The sequence below is a fragment of the Artibeus jamaicensis genome, unplaced genomic scaffold (assembly GCF_021234435.1).
Source record: "Artibeus jamaicensis isolate MK-2021 breed Jamaican fruit bat unplaced genomic scaffold, CSHL_Jam_final contig_387, whole genome shotgun sequence".
In the NCBI taxonomy this organism is placed as follows: Eukaryota; Metazoa; Chordata; class Mammalia; order Chiroptera; family Phyllostomidae; genus Artibeus; species Artibeus jamaicensis.
The window spans coordinates 10,572,629-10,594,255 of record NW_026521812.1 but is presented as its reverse complement, the minus strand read 5'-3'; the positions used below and the strand labels follow the sequence as shown (position 1 = coordinate 10,594,255).

Here is a 21,627-nt window from a genome sequence, read left to right as displayed (position 1 = left end):
CCCTCCTATGACATGAATGTGTAAATTGAATTCTCTGTCAAGATAGAAAACACAAGGGCTGGCTTCCCAAAACTGTTTTCATTGGCTTTAGGGAACTCAAACACACTTAGTCTGGGTGACTAATACTTCCTGTAAAATAAAGATAGATCAACACATAATTAAGTTCTGGCTCAAATATAATTGTTGTCTTGGAAACAGTTTTGAAGATAAATATGGTTATGCTAATGAAACTCATGATTCCCACCAATGATTCAGTTTCATAACGAGGCCAGGCCATTTTACGATCTTGTGCTACTCATTTCGTAATATTTAAAGGGTTAAAAGTAGTTCTTAAAAAAACACTGAAGAGGAGGAAAAAGTGATAAATCTTAAATTCATTAGTTAGTGCTCATCGGAATTCCATTTGGTCCTCTGGTCCAACTTAAAGGTGCTTTTCCCCTTGTGTGTGGATTTCAAATTCTTCTTACCCCATTAGGCAGAAAACAGCTTTCTCTACCACATTTTGAATGAATAATTCCTAGAGTATTTCTCTGAACGCTCTTTTTGGGGGACGTAAAATTGGATGGATCCAAGAGAAACGAGAGAAACCAAATCCTCTGTAGCCAGTGTTCTCTCCTCCCAGCCCCGAGAAGCGAGCACTTTTGCAGGAAGTCCTACTCGATGTCTCACCCAAAGGGCAGCCTGCCTGCTCCGAAGGGTTTTGTGGAGGCCGAGCGTGAATTCCGGGCGCGACGGCGCTTCACGGCTCCTAAGATCACACCCACTCGGGGGTGCGTGTGGGTGAGCGCGCGTGTGCCAGCGGCGCGTGTACGTGTGGGGAGGTGTGCGCCGAGGGGTGGGGTCAGGGGCCGCGGGCAGGGCGCGAGGTGAAGCCTGAGAAAAGGGAGAAAGCGGCGGTCGCCCGCTCCGGCCTCTGCCCGCGGGTCCCCGCCGCTGGCTGGCGTTCGGACCGCACCTCCCGGGGGACGCCGCGGCCGCGCCACAGGCCCGGGGACCCGAGGGCCGCCGCCCACCCGCCGCCCGTCCCGCGTGGTCCGCAGCCGGGACGCGCGGTGGCGCGGGACTGACGCCGCCGCCCTCCGGACCCCCCTGCCCCGCCGCGGGCTCTCGGGGCCCCGGCGCCGCCCGGATCTGCATGTGGGACGGGCGCGCTCGCGCCCGGACAGAGCGGCCCTCGGCGCCCGCGAGGCGGAGCCCGGCCGCGCGGGAGGACGCGGCGGAGCAGCGGCGGGCCGGGCGCCCCGCGGGGAGCTCGCGGCGTCCCGGGCCCGGCGGCGGGACCCGGAAGCAGAAGCGCGGCCGCCGGGCGAGCCGAGCCGCTGCCCGCGCTGCCCGCCGGCGCCGGGTGGGGGTCCCGGCGGCTGGATGGGCCGCGGCGGCGCGGGCCGCGGGCGGCGATGGGCGAGGAGCAGAGCACGGTGAGCGGCGGAGGCCCCCAGGAGGCGGGGGAGCCCGCGGGCACCGCCGCGGGCCGCCCCGAGTCCCCGCGGCCGCGGGGGGACGGCAGCGGGGCGCCCGGGCCGTGCACGGTCCCCGCGGACACGAGTGGCGGCGGCTGCGGAAGCGACGCGGACTGCGCCGACCCGAGCGCCCCCGAGCCCGCGCGGAGCCGGCGGGCCCCGGGCCGGACGGAGAGCCGGGCGCCACGGCAGCCCGCGGGACCGGCCCTCACGGTGCCCCTCAACCCCCAGACTTTGCAACAACAGCTGCGAGAGGAGGAGGAAGAAGCCGGGGGCCGAAAAGGGGGAGGGGATGAGCCGCAGGCGGTGCCCCCCGGAGAGGAGCCGAAGCCCAGGACCCGCGTCGGGTCCCCGGACGCGCTGGTCCTGGACGTGCTGGGTCCACGGCGCCCGCCCCCCGCCAAGAGGCAAGTCTTTTGCTCGGTGTTCTGCGTGGAGAACGACCTGCCCCAGGACCCCGCCGCGGAGCCGCTCTCGCCGCCCGCCTCGCCGCCTCGGGCTCCGCCGGTGATGGACCCTCCCAGCGCCCCCGCCTCCTTTCCGAGCCACCGGCCGTCCCTCCCAACGGACCCCGTGTCCCCCGATGGCGGCAGCATCGAGCTGGAGTTCTACCTGGCGCCCGAGCCGTTCTCAGTGCCCAGCCTGCTGGGAGCTCCACCCTACTCTGGCCTGGGTGGGGTGGGGGATCCCTATGCGCCCCTCATGGTGCTGATGTGCCGGGTGTGCCTGGAAGACAAGCCTATCAAGCCCTTGCCCTGCTGCAAGAAGGCCGTGTGCGAGGAGTGCCTCAAAGTCTACCTGAGCTCCCAGGTAACTTCACCCCCCATGTCCCCTGCTCTGCGCCCCATTCAGCATTCCAAATCGCTGGCCAGGAAGTCCAGCTCGCCAGCTCCCTGCTCACAGGAAGAGGTGCTTAGATACCCTTATGAGGACCTCTGTCAGTTTCTTACTTCTCAGTTGCTGTAATTCTTTAAGTATGTTTTGCCCTCACTGGTTAGCTTGACTGGAATTTAACTCTGCTCTGAGCAAGCGCGGAAAAAAACAAGGCACCGTGAATTGCCCTCTGCTTATTTCTTTTACAAGATTGCAAGCCAGAGCTTGCTCAGAAAGGAGGACAGTGAGAGTGCCTCATAGGCCTGGTATCCCAGAAACTAACAAATTGTGGGCATAAAATAAATATGTTTTCACTTAGGGAACGGAAAGGTTGGAATTAATGTTTCTGGTCAGTGATACCTGATTGTTTAAAAAAGAATTTGCTCCATTTATATATTCCAGAACTGTAATTTATTTATTCCTCGGCTCTTGCCCACTTTTCAGTTTTATTTTTTTTCCCCAAAGTAAAGTTAAAGTACGTTTTCTCAGGAAACTTTTATGCCAGCACAGCACTTAATTTTTTTTAAGAGGTATCAAAACGGAGAGAGCAAAGCTAAGAGGTTTAGCAAAACAAGGGGGGGGGTGAAACTTTCTTCCTCAGCTCCTTATGTGAAAGCTTTTTTTTTTTCTTGGAAAGATTAAGAGTACAACAGACCTGCTTTCCTTCACTGATGGTGAATGTGTTCTTCTGGCCGTGCTCAGTGTGTTATGTTTCTGCCAGGGTTTTGCAGAATCCTGAATGCCCTTTGATCCTGTGTCTGATTGTCCTAGGCCTATTCATCTTTCACCCTGGCTGTGTAGGTGCCAGCTTTTCTGTGAAGCCTTCCCTCACCCTCCAGGCCACTGTTTATATACTTTCAAGATACTTCTGTGTGTTTCACATTCACTGAAGTTGTTCCCTTTGTTTCTGTCTGTCTTTGTAAACTGTATGGACAGTGTCTTACTGTCTCTGGATCTGGTAGTTTCATGTTGAGGCCCTTTCCTTTAATAACATCGACTGCAGCGAAGTACACAGGATCCTGCACAGCACAGTGTGGTTCCTTTGTGCTTTGGGGCTAATCTCTGCTTGTGTCTAGACGGAAAGTGTGCAGTGTACCCAACTGAGAATGCAAAGGGAAAGTTAGACAGAATGGAATGTTACACAAACAGTAACTTGCTGAAGATGGTTGAGATTATCCACATGCCTGTAAGACATGATGATGTTTCTTTCAGGCTTTATTCACAAACAGATACTTAAAAGAGGAGGATGTTGGCCGCTCATTGTGGTTGCTTCTCTGACATAATCGTCAAACAGATATTGTACCATCCATGTGTAAAGACAAGTGGTGGCCCTCAGGCATTTCCAGTGTTATGAGCCCTGCTCCAGTGAAGTCACTGTGAGAGCAGATGTGTACACAACAATACAAAGTAGCACGTAATGAGATGTAAACAGAGTAACAATACCAGGTCGTGCTTAATGTTAAACACCAGACACAAATACATTGGGTTACAAGTTCAAGAGAGGTAATCCCTGTGGGTTGGATACTCAGCCTTGCAGTTTGATTTCCTAAAGGTGGTCCTTTCCCAAAGCAGGTTTTGTTTTTGCTTTTGTTTTACTTCTGTGAGTTAGTTTTATGAAATCAGTGTTTTGATCTGTTAGGAGAGAAGAAATGGGAGTGGGAAGGTGTCAAGGTGAAGTATTATCCCAATACACAGCCTCTAAAAACTCCTCTGCAGTGTCATAGTATCTAAAGCTTGTCTGCAGCATTTATGATCGTGTGTAGGTTCCTGATCCTCCTCCCAAGTATGGGACAGAATTTTCAATAATGAAAAATATGTTTTCCTTAAAATAATACACAACAGAAAGATGAGTCACGCAGGCCACACTCTGCCACTTCAGGGGTTTTGCACTTGCTGCTTGTGCCTGGAATGTCCCTGAGGCCTTCTCTTGACTGGCTTACTCCTCCCACTTCCCCCTTCCAGGTCTGTATGCACGTGACCCTTGTAGCCCTCACTAGTCACTCTTTTTAAAGATGAGCCTGACCCCCCATGCCTGATCTCCTTTCCTGCTTTTTATCTTCCCCATAATGCTCACGTACTCTATCTTCTACTTGTATAATGAAGTCCCATGAAGACAGGAGCTTCCACGTAATTTATTCACTACTGTGTGTTTAGCACCTAGAACCCTGTCTGACATATGCACAGATGCTAAACTAGTAGTTATTGAATTTAGGAAGTGGTGAGTGACACAGAAAGGGTGAGGCAACCCCCGAAACCGTGGCTGGGAAGGGGTGTTCTGTGTGAGCACTGAATTCTCCCCGAGCTTCTTGGTGTTTAAGACAAAACACAAGACTTGATGGTTCTTGTACAGAAGACAACAGCAGAACTGATGGGTGTGCTGAGTTCGCTAGTATACCTGGAACTAAAGAGTTTTTTCACAGAATGTTAGCTTATACAAAAAATGGCATGGGTTTTTTCAGTTGGATAAAAATATGGGCTTGTGATTGTTATATTTATGAGGTTATATTGTTATATTTATATAACAATATATAAAAATATATAAAATATATAAAAATTTATATAAAAATATAAATATATTTATATTTATATATTGTTATATATAAATATTGTTATATTTATGGGGTTAGTGCTAAGGTCCCTTGTATTCAAAGGATCTGTGTTTCTGTGTCACTTACTTGTTTGTGTGTTAATTTCCTCATCCATGTAGTGGAATTGCAGACCATGGTCTGTAATAACACACCAGTTCTAATTAAAACAAAATTGAACTGCAGAGTTCCTTTGTCGCCCTGCTGAACAAGATCAAAAGGGCAGATCGAGTACTTTCTTTCTTCTTTTATGAGGTTTTTTGGGTGTGACAGAAGCAAATCTATCGAGCCTGAACTTGGCAGGGTTCTTAAGACCTTTTGAAATAAAATGATGTATTTCAAATAAAAAGTTGTTAGTGACTTTTCACCATTATTTGAGTCTGTGCCAAATAATGTATTATGTAACATAATTTGAGAGTCCCTATTAGGTACTATATACAAATATAAAAACAATGCATCCTAAATGTGAGTTGGCCTATTGCCTGTTTAAATTAACTTTCTCCTGAAAGGAGATGCTTCATTCTTTGAAAGAAGGTATGGAGGTGGGTGTGGCAGACAGGAATGCAGATTCAAGGTTGAGTCTCACTTCCACGGAAGCCTTGGACTGAATGTGTGGTCAAGGTCACTGGATAGCTGTCATCATTGTATCCACACACACATAGCAAATTAGTCAATGACATAAATACCTCCACACTGTGGTTTAGATATAATGGCTTTATTTTTCAAAACACGATCCTCCCTTTGTTGCTGTTACTGTGGCTGAGGGGAGCCCTCCTGAATGGATGGCTTTACAGTGCAGTAGGTACCCTCTAGTTTCCTGTTGCCATGGTGAGGGGTTGAACCGATAAGTTACAATCTTTGACTCTGCATAGGGGTTGGCTTAGAGTCTCTAAAGCGCCATGACAGAGGTGGTGGGGTTATATTGGTTCACATTGCCTGGGTGCGTTGTGTTTTGGTACACAACATTTAGAAGCACGTTCCCCAGTGGCCTATGTGAGCATGCATGGCTGGCTCAAGTGCATAGTCCCTGACGTCTGCAGTCTCCTACAGGCCACTGAGCCTTTGGAACTGTTGCCCTTCTCAGCGGGTTTTGCTACATTTTCCTAGGAGGAATGGTTGTTGCTTTCTCTGTTTCGTGAAATGAAATGAAGTAATGAAACGATATGATTTCGTTTCAGAAATCCTCCACAGATCTCTTCCCGATTTTGGTTTTCGACAGTAGAATCTGTTGTAAAATGAAGTATTAATATTGAATACTTTAGGATAAAGACAGAAAACTGGGCATGCTTTCTAAAGGTAACAGCTGTTGCAGCTTTCATCACTGCATCAAAGTGTCGCACTTGGCAGATGCATAGGGGGTGAAATGTACACACCTGTCAGATGAGTATTAATAGCGACACACAGCACATTTCTCCTGCGGATTTTGGACAAAACAGCTGCTGGATGGTAATGGCTAAAATGAGAGTCTACTGTAGTCATCCTGAATCAGTGACCCAGGGGCAAGGCTTATGTATCCTATTATTAAACTCCTAGTCTCCCAGACATTTTATGGGTAAAAGTGTAACCTACATTTTTCCCTTAAACTTTAAAGCAACCTGTATATTTTTAGAAACTGTCACCTTGGTTATGGAGTTTAAATGCAGTCAGTTGTCTTCTCGCAGGTGAATTTAAAGATCATGTCATGTCAGGTGGGATTCTGGTAATCCTGAAAATGTGAAGAAGAATATGAGAGTGAAATCTGTTAAGTCACTCCACAGATTGGGAAAGTGAAAATTGAGGCATGTGTAAGCATTTTCTTTTGTGTCTCAACTTTGTGTGTTTGTTGGTGTGTGTTTATCTGGAGGGCGGGGTAACAGCTGCTTTCCTACTTTACTGATGTATACCCTTATTTTCCTCTTTCGTCTCTTTAATAATATCTGTTTAACAATATCCTTATTTATCTTTAAGTTCTTTTCTTTCTGTTATTGTTCAAGTCCAGTTGTAACTGGCATTTGATTTCTGTGGACTGCCGAGGTTGAGCTCTGGGCCAGCAGGACCTGGTCCGGGGCTGCCTGGGTGTCACCCGCCTCTCCCAGCTGTCTGCAGACCAGGTGACGCAGAGGAAGCCTGCCTTGCACTCTGCTGCCGCAGAGATCTCAAATAACGAAACCAGTACCACTTCCCTAACGTGGCAACCCAAGTGGAGATTTTGTTTCTTCTAGAGTAGAGCTCAGATTTTATACTTAAAGGCGTTCTTCCTTCTTATGTGAGAGCCAGAAAGAGGAGTCTTAGAACTTGAGCTCCTGGCTTTTTATGAAGAGTTTGCGATGGGCAATGTGGACACACCCGAGTGGTGATTTCTTATCATTGACTTTGTTGTGTTAGTGTGCCGTGTATACATTTAACAAATATGTATTGGGTGCCTGTCTGCCAAGCACCATGCGATACTTGAAAAATGTACTTAACGCCTTCAGGCAGCCATCTCACGACCCTGTTGGTAGTATTCCTTCTCAGCTTTATCCGGGGGCACAAATAAGTTTTTCTTTAAGTTCCCAGACATCTGTAGGTCTCTTTTTCTCTTCTGCTTCCTTTCTAGGAAGATTTTATCAAACCAATTCTGGACCACCAGCTAACCTCTTAGTAAGCACAGTACACCTCTTAGTAAGCTCATCTTATGCTTAATCTAAAGTAATAAAGTCATACATTACTTAATTCCCTTTACACTTACTTCTTAGAGCTCTTTCTAGTTTCTGGAAATGAATATTAGTAAACATCTTGCTCCTTTAAAAATATTTATTACCTTCACTCAAAAGAAGATGTAAGTTTGCCCTGATCAGCATGGCTCAGTTGGTTAGGTATCAGTCTGCAAAGCAAAAGGTCACTGGTTTGGTTTCTGGTGAGGACACAGGCCTGGATTGGTTGTACGAGAGACAACTGATTGATGTTTCTCTCCTCCTCTTTCTCCCTCCTTTCCCCTCTCTCTAAGAATAAACAAACAAAATCTTTAAAAAGAAAACATAACTTTGCTAAGGTTATTTTGAACTGCTCATGACAATATAACATATCTTTATAAGTTACAGTATGTTTTTTAAAAATTGTTTATTTTGTTCAAAATTGTCAGAAGAGTTTCATGTAATAAACTAAATGAACTTTTCAAATCCAGTTCTGTCTCAAAATAAGAATTCAGTGCTTAAAGGAACATAATTCCTAGAATAAAGCATTCTTTTTCAACTTTACCAGTACCGTTTGCCCCATCAATTTTGAGATAATTAATACTTGAGTGTTGAAGTTGCCACAAATAATAACAAGCCTTTGGTAAATGTCTGTTATCTAAACATTTTAACACATTTCATTATTTAATTTTAATATTATCATTAAAATGTATTATTTAACACATTATTTAATTTTAACTCACATACTAAACGCGTGTTACTACGTACAGGCACTGTTGTAGGTATTACGGATACAGAGAACAGATAAAGGCCCTGCTTTTATGGAGTTTATCTACTAGGTTGGGGAAGGGGAGACAGACAGCAAAATAAGTAAAATATAATAAGGGCTATAGAGAAAAAGGAGCAAGGGAAAGGTGATAAGAAATTTGGGGGAATTCTTTACATATTTAATATTTTGAGGGAAGTTGTCAGGGAGGGTTTGTTTTGCAAGGTGACTTTTGAACATAGGTCTTCCTGATCGTAGTGAGGGAGCGCACCATGAGGACTTCCAAGGGAGAAGCAAGTGTACAGTTGCAGAGAGAGGAACATGCTCGGGGGTGTTCCAGGGATGGCAGGGATCCATGTGGCCGAAGCACGGGGAAGGAGATTGGGAGCAATGTGAAGAAAACAACAGGAGGGTGTGGGGAAAGCGTGTTGGGCAGGGTTTTTAAGAGGCCATAGAGAATTTGCATTTTCTCTGAGATGGGAAGCTAAACTATGAGAAAGTTTCGAGCTATTGCCCTTTAATAAGATGAGGAATACTGTATGTGAGAGAACTAAGTTTAGGAAGAATGGTGCCAAGTTTGAATAGCTCAGGCATTTATGAAGGGATGTTGAATAGGCATTTGGTGTCTGGCATTCAGAAGACAGAGCTGAGCAGAAGATGTGAATTTGAACTTTTTGGACCTGCAGAGGATATTTATTTAAAGCTGTGAGACTAGATGAGGTCATCTGGGGTGTGATAATAGAAAGAGGGGATGAGGATTGAGTTGGAGCATACCAGTGTTTACGCATATGGAGCTGGGGATGCACAAAAGAACGAGCGAGAAGTCTGAGAGGGAGAGGGCCCGGTGGGCGTGAAGAGAGTCATGGTGTGGTGGTTACCCAGAAGCCAGACAAAGACAGTGTTTCAGAAGGGAAGACGTGGCCCTGGCTGGTGTGGCTCTGTAGCTTGAGTGCTGTCCTGTGAACCAAAAAGCCACTGGTTCAATTCCTACTCAGGGCACATGGCTGTGTTGCTGGCCAGGTCCCTTGTTGGGGGCTTGGGAAAAGCAACCACTTGATGTTTCTCTCACACATTGATGTTTCTCTCCCTTTCTTTCTCCCTCCCTTCCCCTCTCTCTCAAACTGAATAAACAAAATCCTAAAAGAAATTTAAAAAAATAAAAAGGAAGACACAGTCATTTTTGTCTAATGCTTCTGAAAGTTTCAACAGGATAAGTATTGAAATTTACCACTGGATTTCCCAACAAGGGGATTGTTTGTAGCCATGATCAATGCTGTTTTCATTGGCAGCAATGGGGTTGGCTTTCTGATAAGAGTGGGTTAAAGAAAACGAGGACAGCTTCATTTATGTACTGTAGTAGTCAGTAGCAATATTATATAAGGAAACTCAAGGTTCTAGAGAACAAATAACTTGCCCTACACCACGTAGGTAGAAAACAGCAAAGGTAGGATTTCAATTCAGGCCGGCTTAGCTGTAAAACTCATGAACTTCTTACAGACTTTAAATTTGTTATTCTACAAAAGTAGGTTTACATTTGTCCACATGGAAAATAATACAATAATTAATAAGTAATAATAAAAGAATAAGCCATATTTGGCCTGTTCACAACTATAAACCTAGTTTTGCCATATCCTGTATTTATAAGTTAAATATATTTTATCTTTTCCATTAAGTTTATATGTGTTGTACAAAATAAGAAGTCTTCCAGTTGAAGAAGAGGAAGAAGCTAAATTACATGTTTTGGAGAAGTGGAAGGCTCTTGCCCAAATTTAGAACCAGAGAAAGATTTCTACCAAAATCTGCCTCATCTTCATGTAAGGAAATCAAGAGGAATTGAGTTTAGAAACGCTATGATTTGACTTAGTTTTAATCCCAGTGTACCATCCTGTGTCCTTAACTCTCTGGTCATTCCTTTTGCTTCCATGTGAGGTTTCTTATTTTACCATCTGTTAATGTTGGTGTCTGCCTGGTCCGAAACCCTCTCTCTTCTCAAATCTCATCCACTCCCGTGGTTTCCAGTAACACCTATACGCTCTGACTCCCACACCTTCATCTCTATCCCAGGTCACGCCTCGCTTTCAGTACCATATAGCTAGTTCTGTCCTGGACATTTCCCACCCCAAACACCTTTAACTTCTCAGAACAAGACTCTCTTTCCTCTTCTTCCCTCCCATCCCCCTAATGCCTTGCTCTTTCTTTGTGGTTCCCTGTTTCTCTCAGTTATACCTAGGTCAGAAACTTGGCAGTCATCATTGAGTTCTTCCTCTTTCTCACCTCCCCCTTCTGATCAGTCACCAAAGTCTTTCAATTATAAAAATATTTCTATCTTCTCTACTTTCCTCCATCTCTGCTGGCACTGCCCTTGCCCAGGCCACCACCATTTCTCTCCTGGATTTCAACCACAGCTTCCTACATGGCCCCACTGCTTTCGTCTTGACCATTTCCAATATATTCTCTACACTCCAGCCAGAGCGTTCTTCCTGGGGTGCAAGACTGGTCTTGGCACTCCCTTCTTAAGCTTTTGATGTGTGCCTCTTGCTTTCAGAATAGAATCTAAACCCGGTTTACATGTATCTGAGCAGCCTGACTCCCCTTTACCACTCCTAACTTTGTTTCTCAGCAAGTGCCCCCTAAACCTTTAGCCATATTAAACTTCTCTTTGTTCCTTGAGCCACTCTGTGACTCTCTTAATTATGAGCTTTCGATACAGTGAATGACAGGAGGTTTTGTCACGGGGGATCCACTTTTTCCTCTTACACCCCAATTCTCATTCACATCTTTCACACTTACCCACTCTTCCAGTTTCAGCTTCAACATTTCTTCCTTTGAGAATTCTTGACCCCCCTATACCTGTATTAAGCATCCTTCCTGTATGTATCCTTTGACAACTCTTTGTACTCACTATAAGATTCTTTTTATTTCACTGTATTTAAATAGCCTGTTTTTTGCTCTATGCCTCCCTTTTTTTTTTTGCTGATCAATTTCTTAGCTCTTGGTGTGTTGTAGGCATAAAATGAGTATTTGTTTACCAAATTTATTTAGACCATAAGCCAGGGGCTGGTGTTGGCAATGGATAAATTTTTAACACCGCCAAAATCATATTTACAATGAAATTCCCTTATCCCCACAGCCTCTCCAACACTTGTTACTGCTCGTCTTGTTAATTAGAGCCCCTCTAACGAGTGTGAGGAGGTATCTGAGTCTCAGTGTAGTTTCGGTTTGCAGTTCCCTGGTAGCTAGTAAAGCTGAACATCTTTTCATACGTCCGCTGAGCCACCTTCACTGCTGGTGAGAGTGTAGACTGGTACAGCTACTGGAAAACAAGCTGGCAGTTCCTCAAAAAATTAAGAATGCAGTTACTGTATGACCCAGCAAACCCTCTCCTGGATATCTGCCCGAGAAACTCAAAAACATTTATTTGCGAAGACATATGCACCCTTATGCTCACCGCAGCATTATTCACGGTAGCCGAGACATGGAAATAACTGAAGTGTCCTTCCATTACTGGAATTGGGGCTAGATAAAGAAGATGGGGTGCATACATACAGTGGAATCCTACTGAGCCATAAGGAAAGATGGAACACTGCCATTGGTGACTATATGGGTGGAGCTTGAGAATATTATGCTAAAGGAAATAAGTTAGAACTACCAAAGGACCATATGATTTCACTTATGTGAGATATAAAACTGAAACTCATAGACATAGGCAACAGTGTGGTGGTTACCAGAGGGAAAGGGGAAGGGGTTAGGGGGGTGAAGGGAACCAGATGTGTGGTGACAGAAGACGATTTGACTGTGTGGCGGACACACAACGCAATATACAGATCATGTGTCATAGAAGTGTACACTTGAAACCTATATGATTCTATTAACCAGTGTCACCCAATAAATTTAATAAAAATAAAATAAATGAAAGTCTCAATATTTCATTGTCTTGCTTGAAAACTGGTAAGACCTCCCCATTGCTCTCCATAAAGATTCTCATTCATAACACTGCTGATGAGGTTGACCTTGGCCTCCCCTTCAGTCCCTGCTGTTTAGGCTTTTAGAGTCCTTTTTTACTCTGCTGACATTGTATGTCATCCCCCTTTGTCATTATATGTCTGTGTGATGATTTTATGTTTGATTAATTGTCTCCTCCCCACCCCCAACTATTCTTTGAGCATCTTTCGAATCATCACTTAGCACCGAGGCTTGGGAGAGAGTAGGTTGCTCATCCCGGAGAGAGTTGGTTGCTCAATAGATATTTCTTAAGAGACTGAGTGAATGATTGAAAGTGAATTATAATATGTTTAGGTTGGTAAAAAAAAAAGTAAAGTAGATATCTGAACCTGAATTTTTGATGTTTTATTTTGCCATGTATTTAAAGTTTTAGTCCCACGGAATGCTAGGGCCTGACTGTGTGTCCTGGTACCCCATGTGCACCTGAGGTCCTTCTTTAGTTATAAAACCCGTTCTGTTCCTGTGTCTCCTGCTTAACAAATTCCCCCAGAACCTAGGGGCATCAGACAACCATTTTATTTTGAACATGACATGTGAGTCAGGAATTTGGGAAGGGCTCAGCTGGCCAGTTCACACTGGGGCTTTCTCATGGGGTTGTGGTCAGGTGTCAGCTCACTGGGCTATTTGTTGTGAGGGTGTTCAGCTGCCACTGTCTCAGAAGTGCCTGCATGTGGCGTTGCCAGCGTGGTAGTCTCAGGGCAGGGGACTTCTTCCATGAAGGCCGGGTACCTCCAGGGCCAGTGTCTCAAGGGACCCAAGTGGGAGCTGCATGATCTTTTCTATGCTAACTTTGGAAGTTACTCAGCGTCACTTGAGCGAAGCAGTCACAAGGCTGCCTAAACTCAAGGGGAAAGGACTTAGGCCCCGACATTTTATGTGAAGGTGTCAAAGAATCGGGAGCTGTATTTTTAAACTGTCATGCTATTTCCGGCAAAAATCAGGAAGGGTGTGAATTTAGGCAGTAAACGCTTTTGAGCCTCAATTCTAATGTGTTTTTTAAAATAATATTTCATGTCTTGTCATTTAATTAAATATTTCTAACTCATTTCATAATTTGGATTAATATACATTGATGTTTTTGTGCTTTATTCTTGAATAATTTAATATAAAGCTTCACTTAATTTTAAGCAAAACTTATATAAAATCAATTCTCTTTTAAAATGAACTATGTAGATAACTGTATTGCAACTGGAATATCTGAAGATCAATTTCAGCACCACTTAATTTTCTTCCTGTTATCAAAATTTTAGTTTTGACAGTGATTAAATTATTATTTGAAAAAGTTGAGTATCTTTCTGAATCAAAAGAGTTGATATAACATTTTTTGTAGTCCAGTCCTATTCTATACAAAAATAATATTATATTTAGTAACACTTTAGATTTACCTACCCTAGTTAATCTCTGTTAACTGTCCCACCATTGTATTTTTATTGTTTATACTTCTCGTTTAATTGGGTGATGTTATCATTTGTTTAGTGTCCTCTCACATCGATAACCATTTAAATATCTAGAGGCATAACCGCCAAAATTTCTTGGTTGAGGTCTGTGCACCCTGAAACACAGGGGCGTGTATCGCGTGTATGATGTGTTTCCCTCCTTCCTCAGCTCGGGTAACTCAATTCTGGGTTTATTCATTCATGTGAATGACTAATCCCGTTTTAAAGCTTCTTAAGCTATTTGCCTCAATAATATTCTCTACTGTAAATTCAGAGGCTAATTACAGGCTACCTAGCAAATTACTTCCTTTTTTGTGGTGTCGATTCTTGTTTCATCGCATGCTCATGGACTCTGGTCAGTGTTCCTGAAGCTCATTTGCCCTGAGATGAACGGTGCAGGTTAAATCACTACAGCTTTTTCCTCTGGTTGCTTGACAATTTCAAACAGCGGGAAAAATAAAACAGTTGTTCATTGTATTTCACTAGACTTTGTTTCCTTTGGTAATGCCATTTTTCCAGTGTTTACAGTTGAGTTCACCATTCATTTACGTGTAAGGAGAATGGTGGGGTCAAATCAGAATTGACTTCGATATGGCCTGGTCTTGGTGTGCCCTTTTTATATGAATGTAGGACCTTGGTGGGGAGAATGAATTTATTAAAAGAAGTCTGTACTGAGTAGGGGATTTTTGTCCTCCTGCAAGAGTTTTTTTATGTTACCCTTTTTAATTCAAGATTGTGTATGAAACATTTTGAAAATAATAAGCTCCTAAAATAAATGAATTTTTATATGCCCAATATGTCAATACTTTATATCAAAATTGTGTGTGTGTGTGTGTGTGTGTGTGTGTGTATGTGTATCAAGGTCTCAAAGGTATTTGTTTCATTATCACAAGAGAATTATTTGCTCATCTCAATTTGTAAAAATCTAAGCATAGTCATTTCTAGGTATACTTATAGATTTCAGATATGGTTTGAATCAACCAAAAACAGGTATTCCTTGGGTTTACCTCTTTTTTGTTGTTAATTTTTAATGTCACCACTGAGGCTTCAGCCTTAAGATAAAGGAAGAGCTTAGAAGGCATGCTGGGAAAGAAAATATTTGAAATGATGGTAATTTCCCCCTCTGGGGAAATACTTGGCTTCTCTGTTAGTTTTAAAGATTTCTGAAAAACACTGTTTTTTCAGATTTGCTTTTCTCTTCAAAAACCACTACAAATTTTAAAAACTTGGAACCAAATGAATTGCCTCAGTTTTTAACCCATTTGTTTAAAAATTTAGCACTTTCTGGTTAGCTGCAAGAACAGTTGATTGACATCTGGGAAGATGTAAATTTACTAGCTGAATTTCATTAACAATATGGTAATAATCGTAGAGGAAATACAAAAGTAAGCATAGTGATTTAGTAAGCACAGGCAACAATGTCCCTTTTTGCATCTGGTCTTTGTGAGTTGTTTTTTATTTAAACAATGTATCAAAAGAAATTGAACATAAACCTTAGATGCCCAGTGTCACTAAATGCTGAAAGAAGATTTTTTAAAAATAAGGAAGCCAATTATAACACATTGCTTTCACAATTATTAATTAGCAATAAGATATTATATATTATTAATAAAATGAAAATTAAGATGCTAAAATTTATTGGAACTTTTGGATTATTCTGGTTGGGTTTTTTTGGTTTGTTGCAATTTAGATGGACAAAACCCTGTCGCTTTGTTGCTAATGAGGTCAAGGTCGGCAGTCAGTCTTCCTACAGGCTGGTTAATGACATTCTCATGTGTGGCTGAAGACTACCCTTAACACTACACAGTCATATGCTAAAGTGTCTGCTTCTGATCATAAGACTGTAGCTGAGACAAGATGGAAGAATTATTATTAATCTAATCAACATTTAGGGAAAAACAAAACACAGTATAATGTATAATCAGTTGAGTTGCAGAGATTTCTACATAGAGAAATATTTTCCACTGGCCAAGACTTTCTTTTCTTTCACTTTGGTCAAGCCATAGAATATCTGTTCCTAGAACAGTAGTCAGTCTTCACTTAAAGTCATTAATAGGTTCTACAACTTTAAGAGAATCAACTTACAATGCATCCAATTTTGATATAGGCTAATTGATACAAACAAAAGTTAAGTTACAGCATCTCACCAAGGTTATAACAAAATGATGTTATTCAAGGACCTGCTCTATTCAGTTGGTTTAAGAGAAAGGAGTGAGGAGCTAGAGTGTTCTGACTCTACTATAAACATTTACAGAGCACAGAACTCTTGCTTAGCACTATGCTAATCACTGTGAGAAGAGACAATTTCTAAACTCTTAGCAAGTTTAGAAATTTAGTAGGTGAGAAATAAGCTTTCTAGACAAAGATTAGGAAGTGTTTATGACTGAATTATGTGATGTTGATTGTTGACTTAAGTGGTTGTAAAAAGAGAAAGCTGTATTTATGGGAACAGAAAAATTTGGAACTGGTTATTGTCTAAAAAATTGTTGATGTAAAGGCAAAAGAAAGGGGCTGGGGTGGTCAGGGGTCTCCGAGTGAGGTGGAGTGAGCAAGTTCATGTACACACTCAAAAACACTCTTGTAGAAAGACGTGTGCAGGTGACCATGAATAGAGACGAGCTCAGGTGGACTGTATGGCAAATACAGGTGGAGAGGTGACAGCTAAACAAACAATCAGTGGAATGAAGACTTCGACACAGAGCAGAGCACTGCAGGCAGAGGGGCAGAGCCCTTCTGCAAAAGCTGGGGCTACAGGTGTGGCGTGTTTCAAGAACAGGGAGTAAAAGGTGCCCCTGGTCGGAGGAGCTCACAGAGGTACACTTTGGTCCGATTGTCTAGAACTGTGCTGCCCCTCTAGAGAATTAATACTTTATTCCAACTGTGATGAGAAGTCACTGGCAAGTTGAGTAGAGTTGTGAAATGATAATGGGTGCTTTAAAAAGATTCTGGCTTTGGTGTGGAGAATAAGCTGCTGTCTGAGGGGTGGATGGCAAGAATAGAAGCAAGCAAATGGGTTAGGCTGCAGTCACAGTACAGGTGTCCCTCCGTATTCGAAAGTTTGCTCTGTACCACTTCCTTTTTGCGTAAGACCTGCATTAGTACTGTTTTTGCTAATGGAAGGAAATCAAAGAGGATTTTCACTTTTAAGAAAAGAAGAGGCTAAAAGTGAAAATGGAATTTAGCATCTCTTTGGTGGCGAGCTGTTACAAAGGCAAAGTGCACCAGGATGCAGTGAGAGTGGCCCACCACGCTCTTTCCTGGGAGCCTGCGCTCAGCATGTCCGCATCTCTGCATCTCCGCATCTCCGCAAGGGGCTGCTGTAGCTTTGAACTGTGTCTGTGAGCATCTTTGCTTTATCTTCATTTATTTTGTGCATTCGTTAGCAAGATGTGTCCTAAGCTGATTGCATCTCGCTTTACGCCATTTCAACCTCTGGAAGTTTTCACAGGAACTTTTTCCTTTTGAATAGCGGGGTAAAGATGTAGACCTGACCAAGACGACAGTGGTTTGCACTAGTCTGCAAACAGTGGAGATGGTTACTTCTCCCATTCTACCACTTACTGGGATTTAGGCTTTAAAACTGTCTTGGGACCACATTGCCTTTGGTACAGCAGGATATCATGCCAGTTCTCGCAGCCTTTTCTGTTCAAAGGCCCCAAAGTTATAAAACCTCAACCACAGTCTTATTCTTCAAGCAGCATAAGGTTAATCTTTATTCAACTTGATTCTGGCTCATCTTTTACCTGTCTGGGGTGATTTTGTTTGTTTGATATTGATTGTTTGGTTCCAGAGGCACCATGTATCAAGTCACCGACCAAAAAATAAGAAAACTTCTTTTGACTAGGTATCTATAGTTGTTATTTTCCTCATTGTCAGAATTAATTTATTCGAGAAGTTGAACAATTCTCTGCTTCCTACTTTTTTTTTGCAATTTGCTTTTTAATTCTTTCTTTAATTTCTGCTCAACAGTTTTGCTTTCATCATTACTTAAAACAAATAACATCTCCCACCCTTCCATTCCTGCAGATAACAAGGTCTTACTGGTCAACCTTCCCTTCAGAGAGGAAGTTCCTAGAAATTTTTGGCAATTCTACTTAGTTTTTGTCCTTACTTTCTAAAATTGTTTTTTGATAACTGTCATTTGTTTCCTAGGTTAATTCCTATGTATTTACACGTATTTATCTCCTACTTCTAATTCCTGTTTTCGTAACAGTGTTCACTTTGGTGTCTGTGCCACTGCCTCTGCCTTTAATGGGAAAGGCCCGGGCCCGGCTTCACCGCACAGTAGCTGTTTCGTGCTGACCGTGGTTGTTCTTCGCGTTGTTTTGAGTAAGAGTACACTGATAAGTAACTCCACCAACAGAGATTTACTTGTGGATTTTTAGGCTGAGTGGCTGAGTTCCCTGCCCCTGTATACTTTTGTTTGTTTATTTCAGAGTCCTGAAGTGTTTCCCCCAGTTACATTCTCCTATTGATCATAAAACACTTAATATTTGTGTTGGAGGTAATAAAATGTTATTTTTTTTTAAATTACGAGAAAACCTAAAGTATTTATCTTTAAAACAGTTTTGTTCCATGTGTGAGGTGTCTCACCATAAAACACCACTGGATGTAAGTAATTGGAAGAACAGTAGTGTTTACTAAATTTAAAGTATTTTAAAGTTGGAGAGTGTGAGCAATCACAGGGACTGGGTAATATCTGGGAGTACTTTCATATTTATAAAACTGTTTGAGAAACAGTAAAGTCATTGAGAAACAGTAAAGTCATTTAAAAATTATGCTTTATATATTTTTAAAGATTTTATTTATTTATCTTTAGAGGGAAAGAAACATCAATGTATGGTTGTCTCTCGTGCATCCCCTGCTGGGAACTGGCCTGCAACCCAGGCATGTGCCCTGACTGGGAATCGAAGTGTGATCCTTTAGTCCGCAGGCCTGCACTCAATCCACTGAGCTATACCAGCCAGGGTGAAGCTTTATATTTTATGTGTAGAATATTCGTTGAGTTTCCAATAGCCCATTTCAATTTGTAAGGAATCTAACTTTTCCCCCTTATTTTAATCTTTCTGTCAAAACATCTCTTTTTGAAGTGAATTCATTGTTTTTTCTCTAAAAGCATGGATGGATTTAAGTTTTGGGTCTCAACACTAACATTTTCACTCAGAAATAACATATATTATTAAAAAAATAAAAGCTAGTTCATAAGGTAATACAAGATATTCTTTCAATGTTTCTTTATAGATAATTGGACATTTTCTACAGCAAATATGTGGTTGATGTCTCATAAAGATTCAATACTCTAAACTCCATCCTTATCTACTAAAAAAGTATCCCTGCATTGCATTATGTATAAATAACACATTTTACATAATAATTTATAACCATTGCCATCTAGTATCATTAATAATATACTTACTTATGTTATGGTAGATTTTACCTGAAAAGAAATTAAACAATCGTTTTACCTACATACCTAACCTTTAAAGACTTAAAAAAGTCTTTTATGTGACATGCAAATACCTGTTTCCCAAGTCACTTGGGGACATTGTTGATACATTTATAAAGAAAAACATGTCAGTAGTAGATGACTTTATGGTATGTGAAAGCAATTTACTCAGTTTATGGTGAGAAGAATGGAAATGGGTTTGCCCTACTCACATGTTTTCTCTGGGTGAGACTGAAGAATTGTGAAGGAGAGTCATTCATCTTTCCTTGGTTTGCTGTCAGGTGAGAACAGGAGAGGAACAGATGGAATTGTCCTAGACAAAGGGCCACTTTACAGAGCACCCTGTTTTAAAGGAAAAGTTTTCTATATATTTTTTGTTTGTTACTACTTCAGCCCCCATCCCCCACCCCCAGCAATTCTTACTTCATAGTCTTAGCAATTCATGGATTGTCTTAAGAAGGGTTATAAATGCCCTGATATCTTAGTAAAACATGTTTTTTCATTGTGAGTCGGTCTGTAACAATACTGAATTTTCAGACCATTACCCATAAAAGGTTTAGAGCCACTAATTTGAAAAGGTTTCCATGTCTTGGGAGGTAAGGACAATCCAGTTCTGGTGATTGTTTATTTTTCAGGATAAGCAAGGTGTGGGCAAGAGCTCTAAATATTCATTCTAATTACTGCTGAGAGGGAGAACAAAAGTTAGAGGATTGAGGTAGTGAATGAAATACGGCCAAGATGAGTGTAATTTTGGAGCCTGAGTGGTGGTTTAGTGGATTTACATCCTAATCTTTAACTGTTGAGCGGACCCGAGAGATCATCTCTTTCAAGGTAGATGTCTCTGTATCAAAGCTGCCTTGTTTGTGCTCATACACTTATATGAACAGAGATGGCCAGTAAAAAATATGGGTGATTATGTTTTATTGTCTGTGGTTACCCTCACTTTTGTAAGGGGGGTGATGCATAATAGTGACCTTTAACCCCTACTAAAATTAATTTCCTTGAGTGCTTTGTGGACCAGTAAATGTAGTGCTTCCTTATTGGACCACTAAAAGTAGGCTTGGAGTTAGAACATTTGCATTTCACTCTTTGCTGTATAATAATCATGTGACTGGGAAAAGTCATTTAATGGGTTGGTGTACACACAACCTTTACACATTGTAAAGTGTTTACATTATGAAGCTAATATGAAGCTAGTAAGTAAAGGCAGACTTGAAGAATACAAAAATAACAAGAAAAGCTATATTGTAGAAATCATTAATATTTTATAAAACCTAAATAAAATGCTAGATGATAAAATCTAGTAAATGCAGTTTTTAAAAAGACACTATTACAGCACAATCAAGGAGAATTTATCTCCAGGGTGCAAAATGCTTTGTCTAACATTGACAAATCTGTTTTATATTATTTACTACATCAATAGATTGAAAAGGAAACATCATATAATAATTTCCATAGATGAAGAAGCAACATTCAATCAGTCAAAATGAGAAGTTCTTTAGACTTTTAAGGATGTATCAAAAACTTATAGTAAATGTCAAACTTGGTGATGAAATCTGAGAGGCAATTGCACTGTTAGATAAAGACAGTGATTCTTGCTGTAGCTGTGTTACGGTTTAGCTTTGTTGTAAAGGTCCAAGCCAATGCAATATGAGAAAGACAGACAGACATATAGTTTGGAAGGAAAGGGAACAAAAGCTCCTTGTTTCTGGAGGACAGTATTACCTCCATAGAATATCTATGAGGATCCAGAGATAAACTGTGAGAGCCAACAGGAGATTTAGGTTTCCTCGATACAGGAGCAGTTGGGTACCATTCACCAGCAAGAACCAAGGAGAAAAAGAAATTACATTCAGATAGATTCTTAAGAGTAAGTCTAAAGACAAACATAATCTTTACAGGAAGAAAAAGATCATTGAGGAACAAAAAAGAATGCCTGAATTAATGCAGGTATCCCCCAGTGAATAGGAAGTTGCAATGTCATAAAGATATCCGTTTTCCATACCAGTACATTTATTTTTTATGTGCTGAAGAATAAAGGTGCAAGGTTAACAGAAAATTTAAATAAGTAGGGAGAGAAAATTTCCCCTACTAAATATCAACATAAGTTTCAAAGATAAGTTCATTAAAGTGGTACAAAACTTTTACAGATATAGACAAATAAGTTAAGGGAACAGAGAAGACAACTATATATATATATATATATATATATATATATATATATATATATATATATATATCTTATTTAATTTTTATATGAAAAGCCAACCATCCTTGCACATTTATTTATTGAAATGTTCACTCTATCCTCATTGTTTTATGGGGCAATCTCCATTACATCCTGTCTTCATATATAGCTGGGTCTCCTTAGCTATATATGAAGCTATAAATGAGGGTCAAGGACAGGT

General features: G+C 41.7%; 1 protein-coding gene across 1 annotated transcript in view; it reads left to right on the top strand.

Moving 5' to 3' along the window:
- The first annotated feature begins 1,304 nt into the window (after nt 1–1,304).
- Nucleotides 1,305–21,627, top strand: part of RNF217 (ring finger protein 217) — a 112,697-nt gene continuing 92,374 nt past the window's right edge. Inside the window, exon 1 of the mRNA XM_037139640.2 lies at nt 1,305–2,270. Within this exon, the coding sequence (XP_036995535.2) occupies nt 1,398–2,270 (873 nt within the window). The 5' untranslated portion in view covers nt 1,305–1,397. The remainder of the gene's footprint in view (nt 2,271–21,627) is intronic.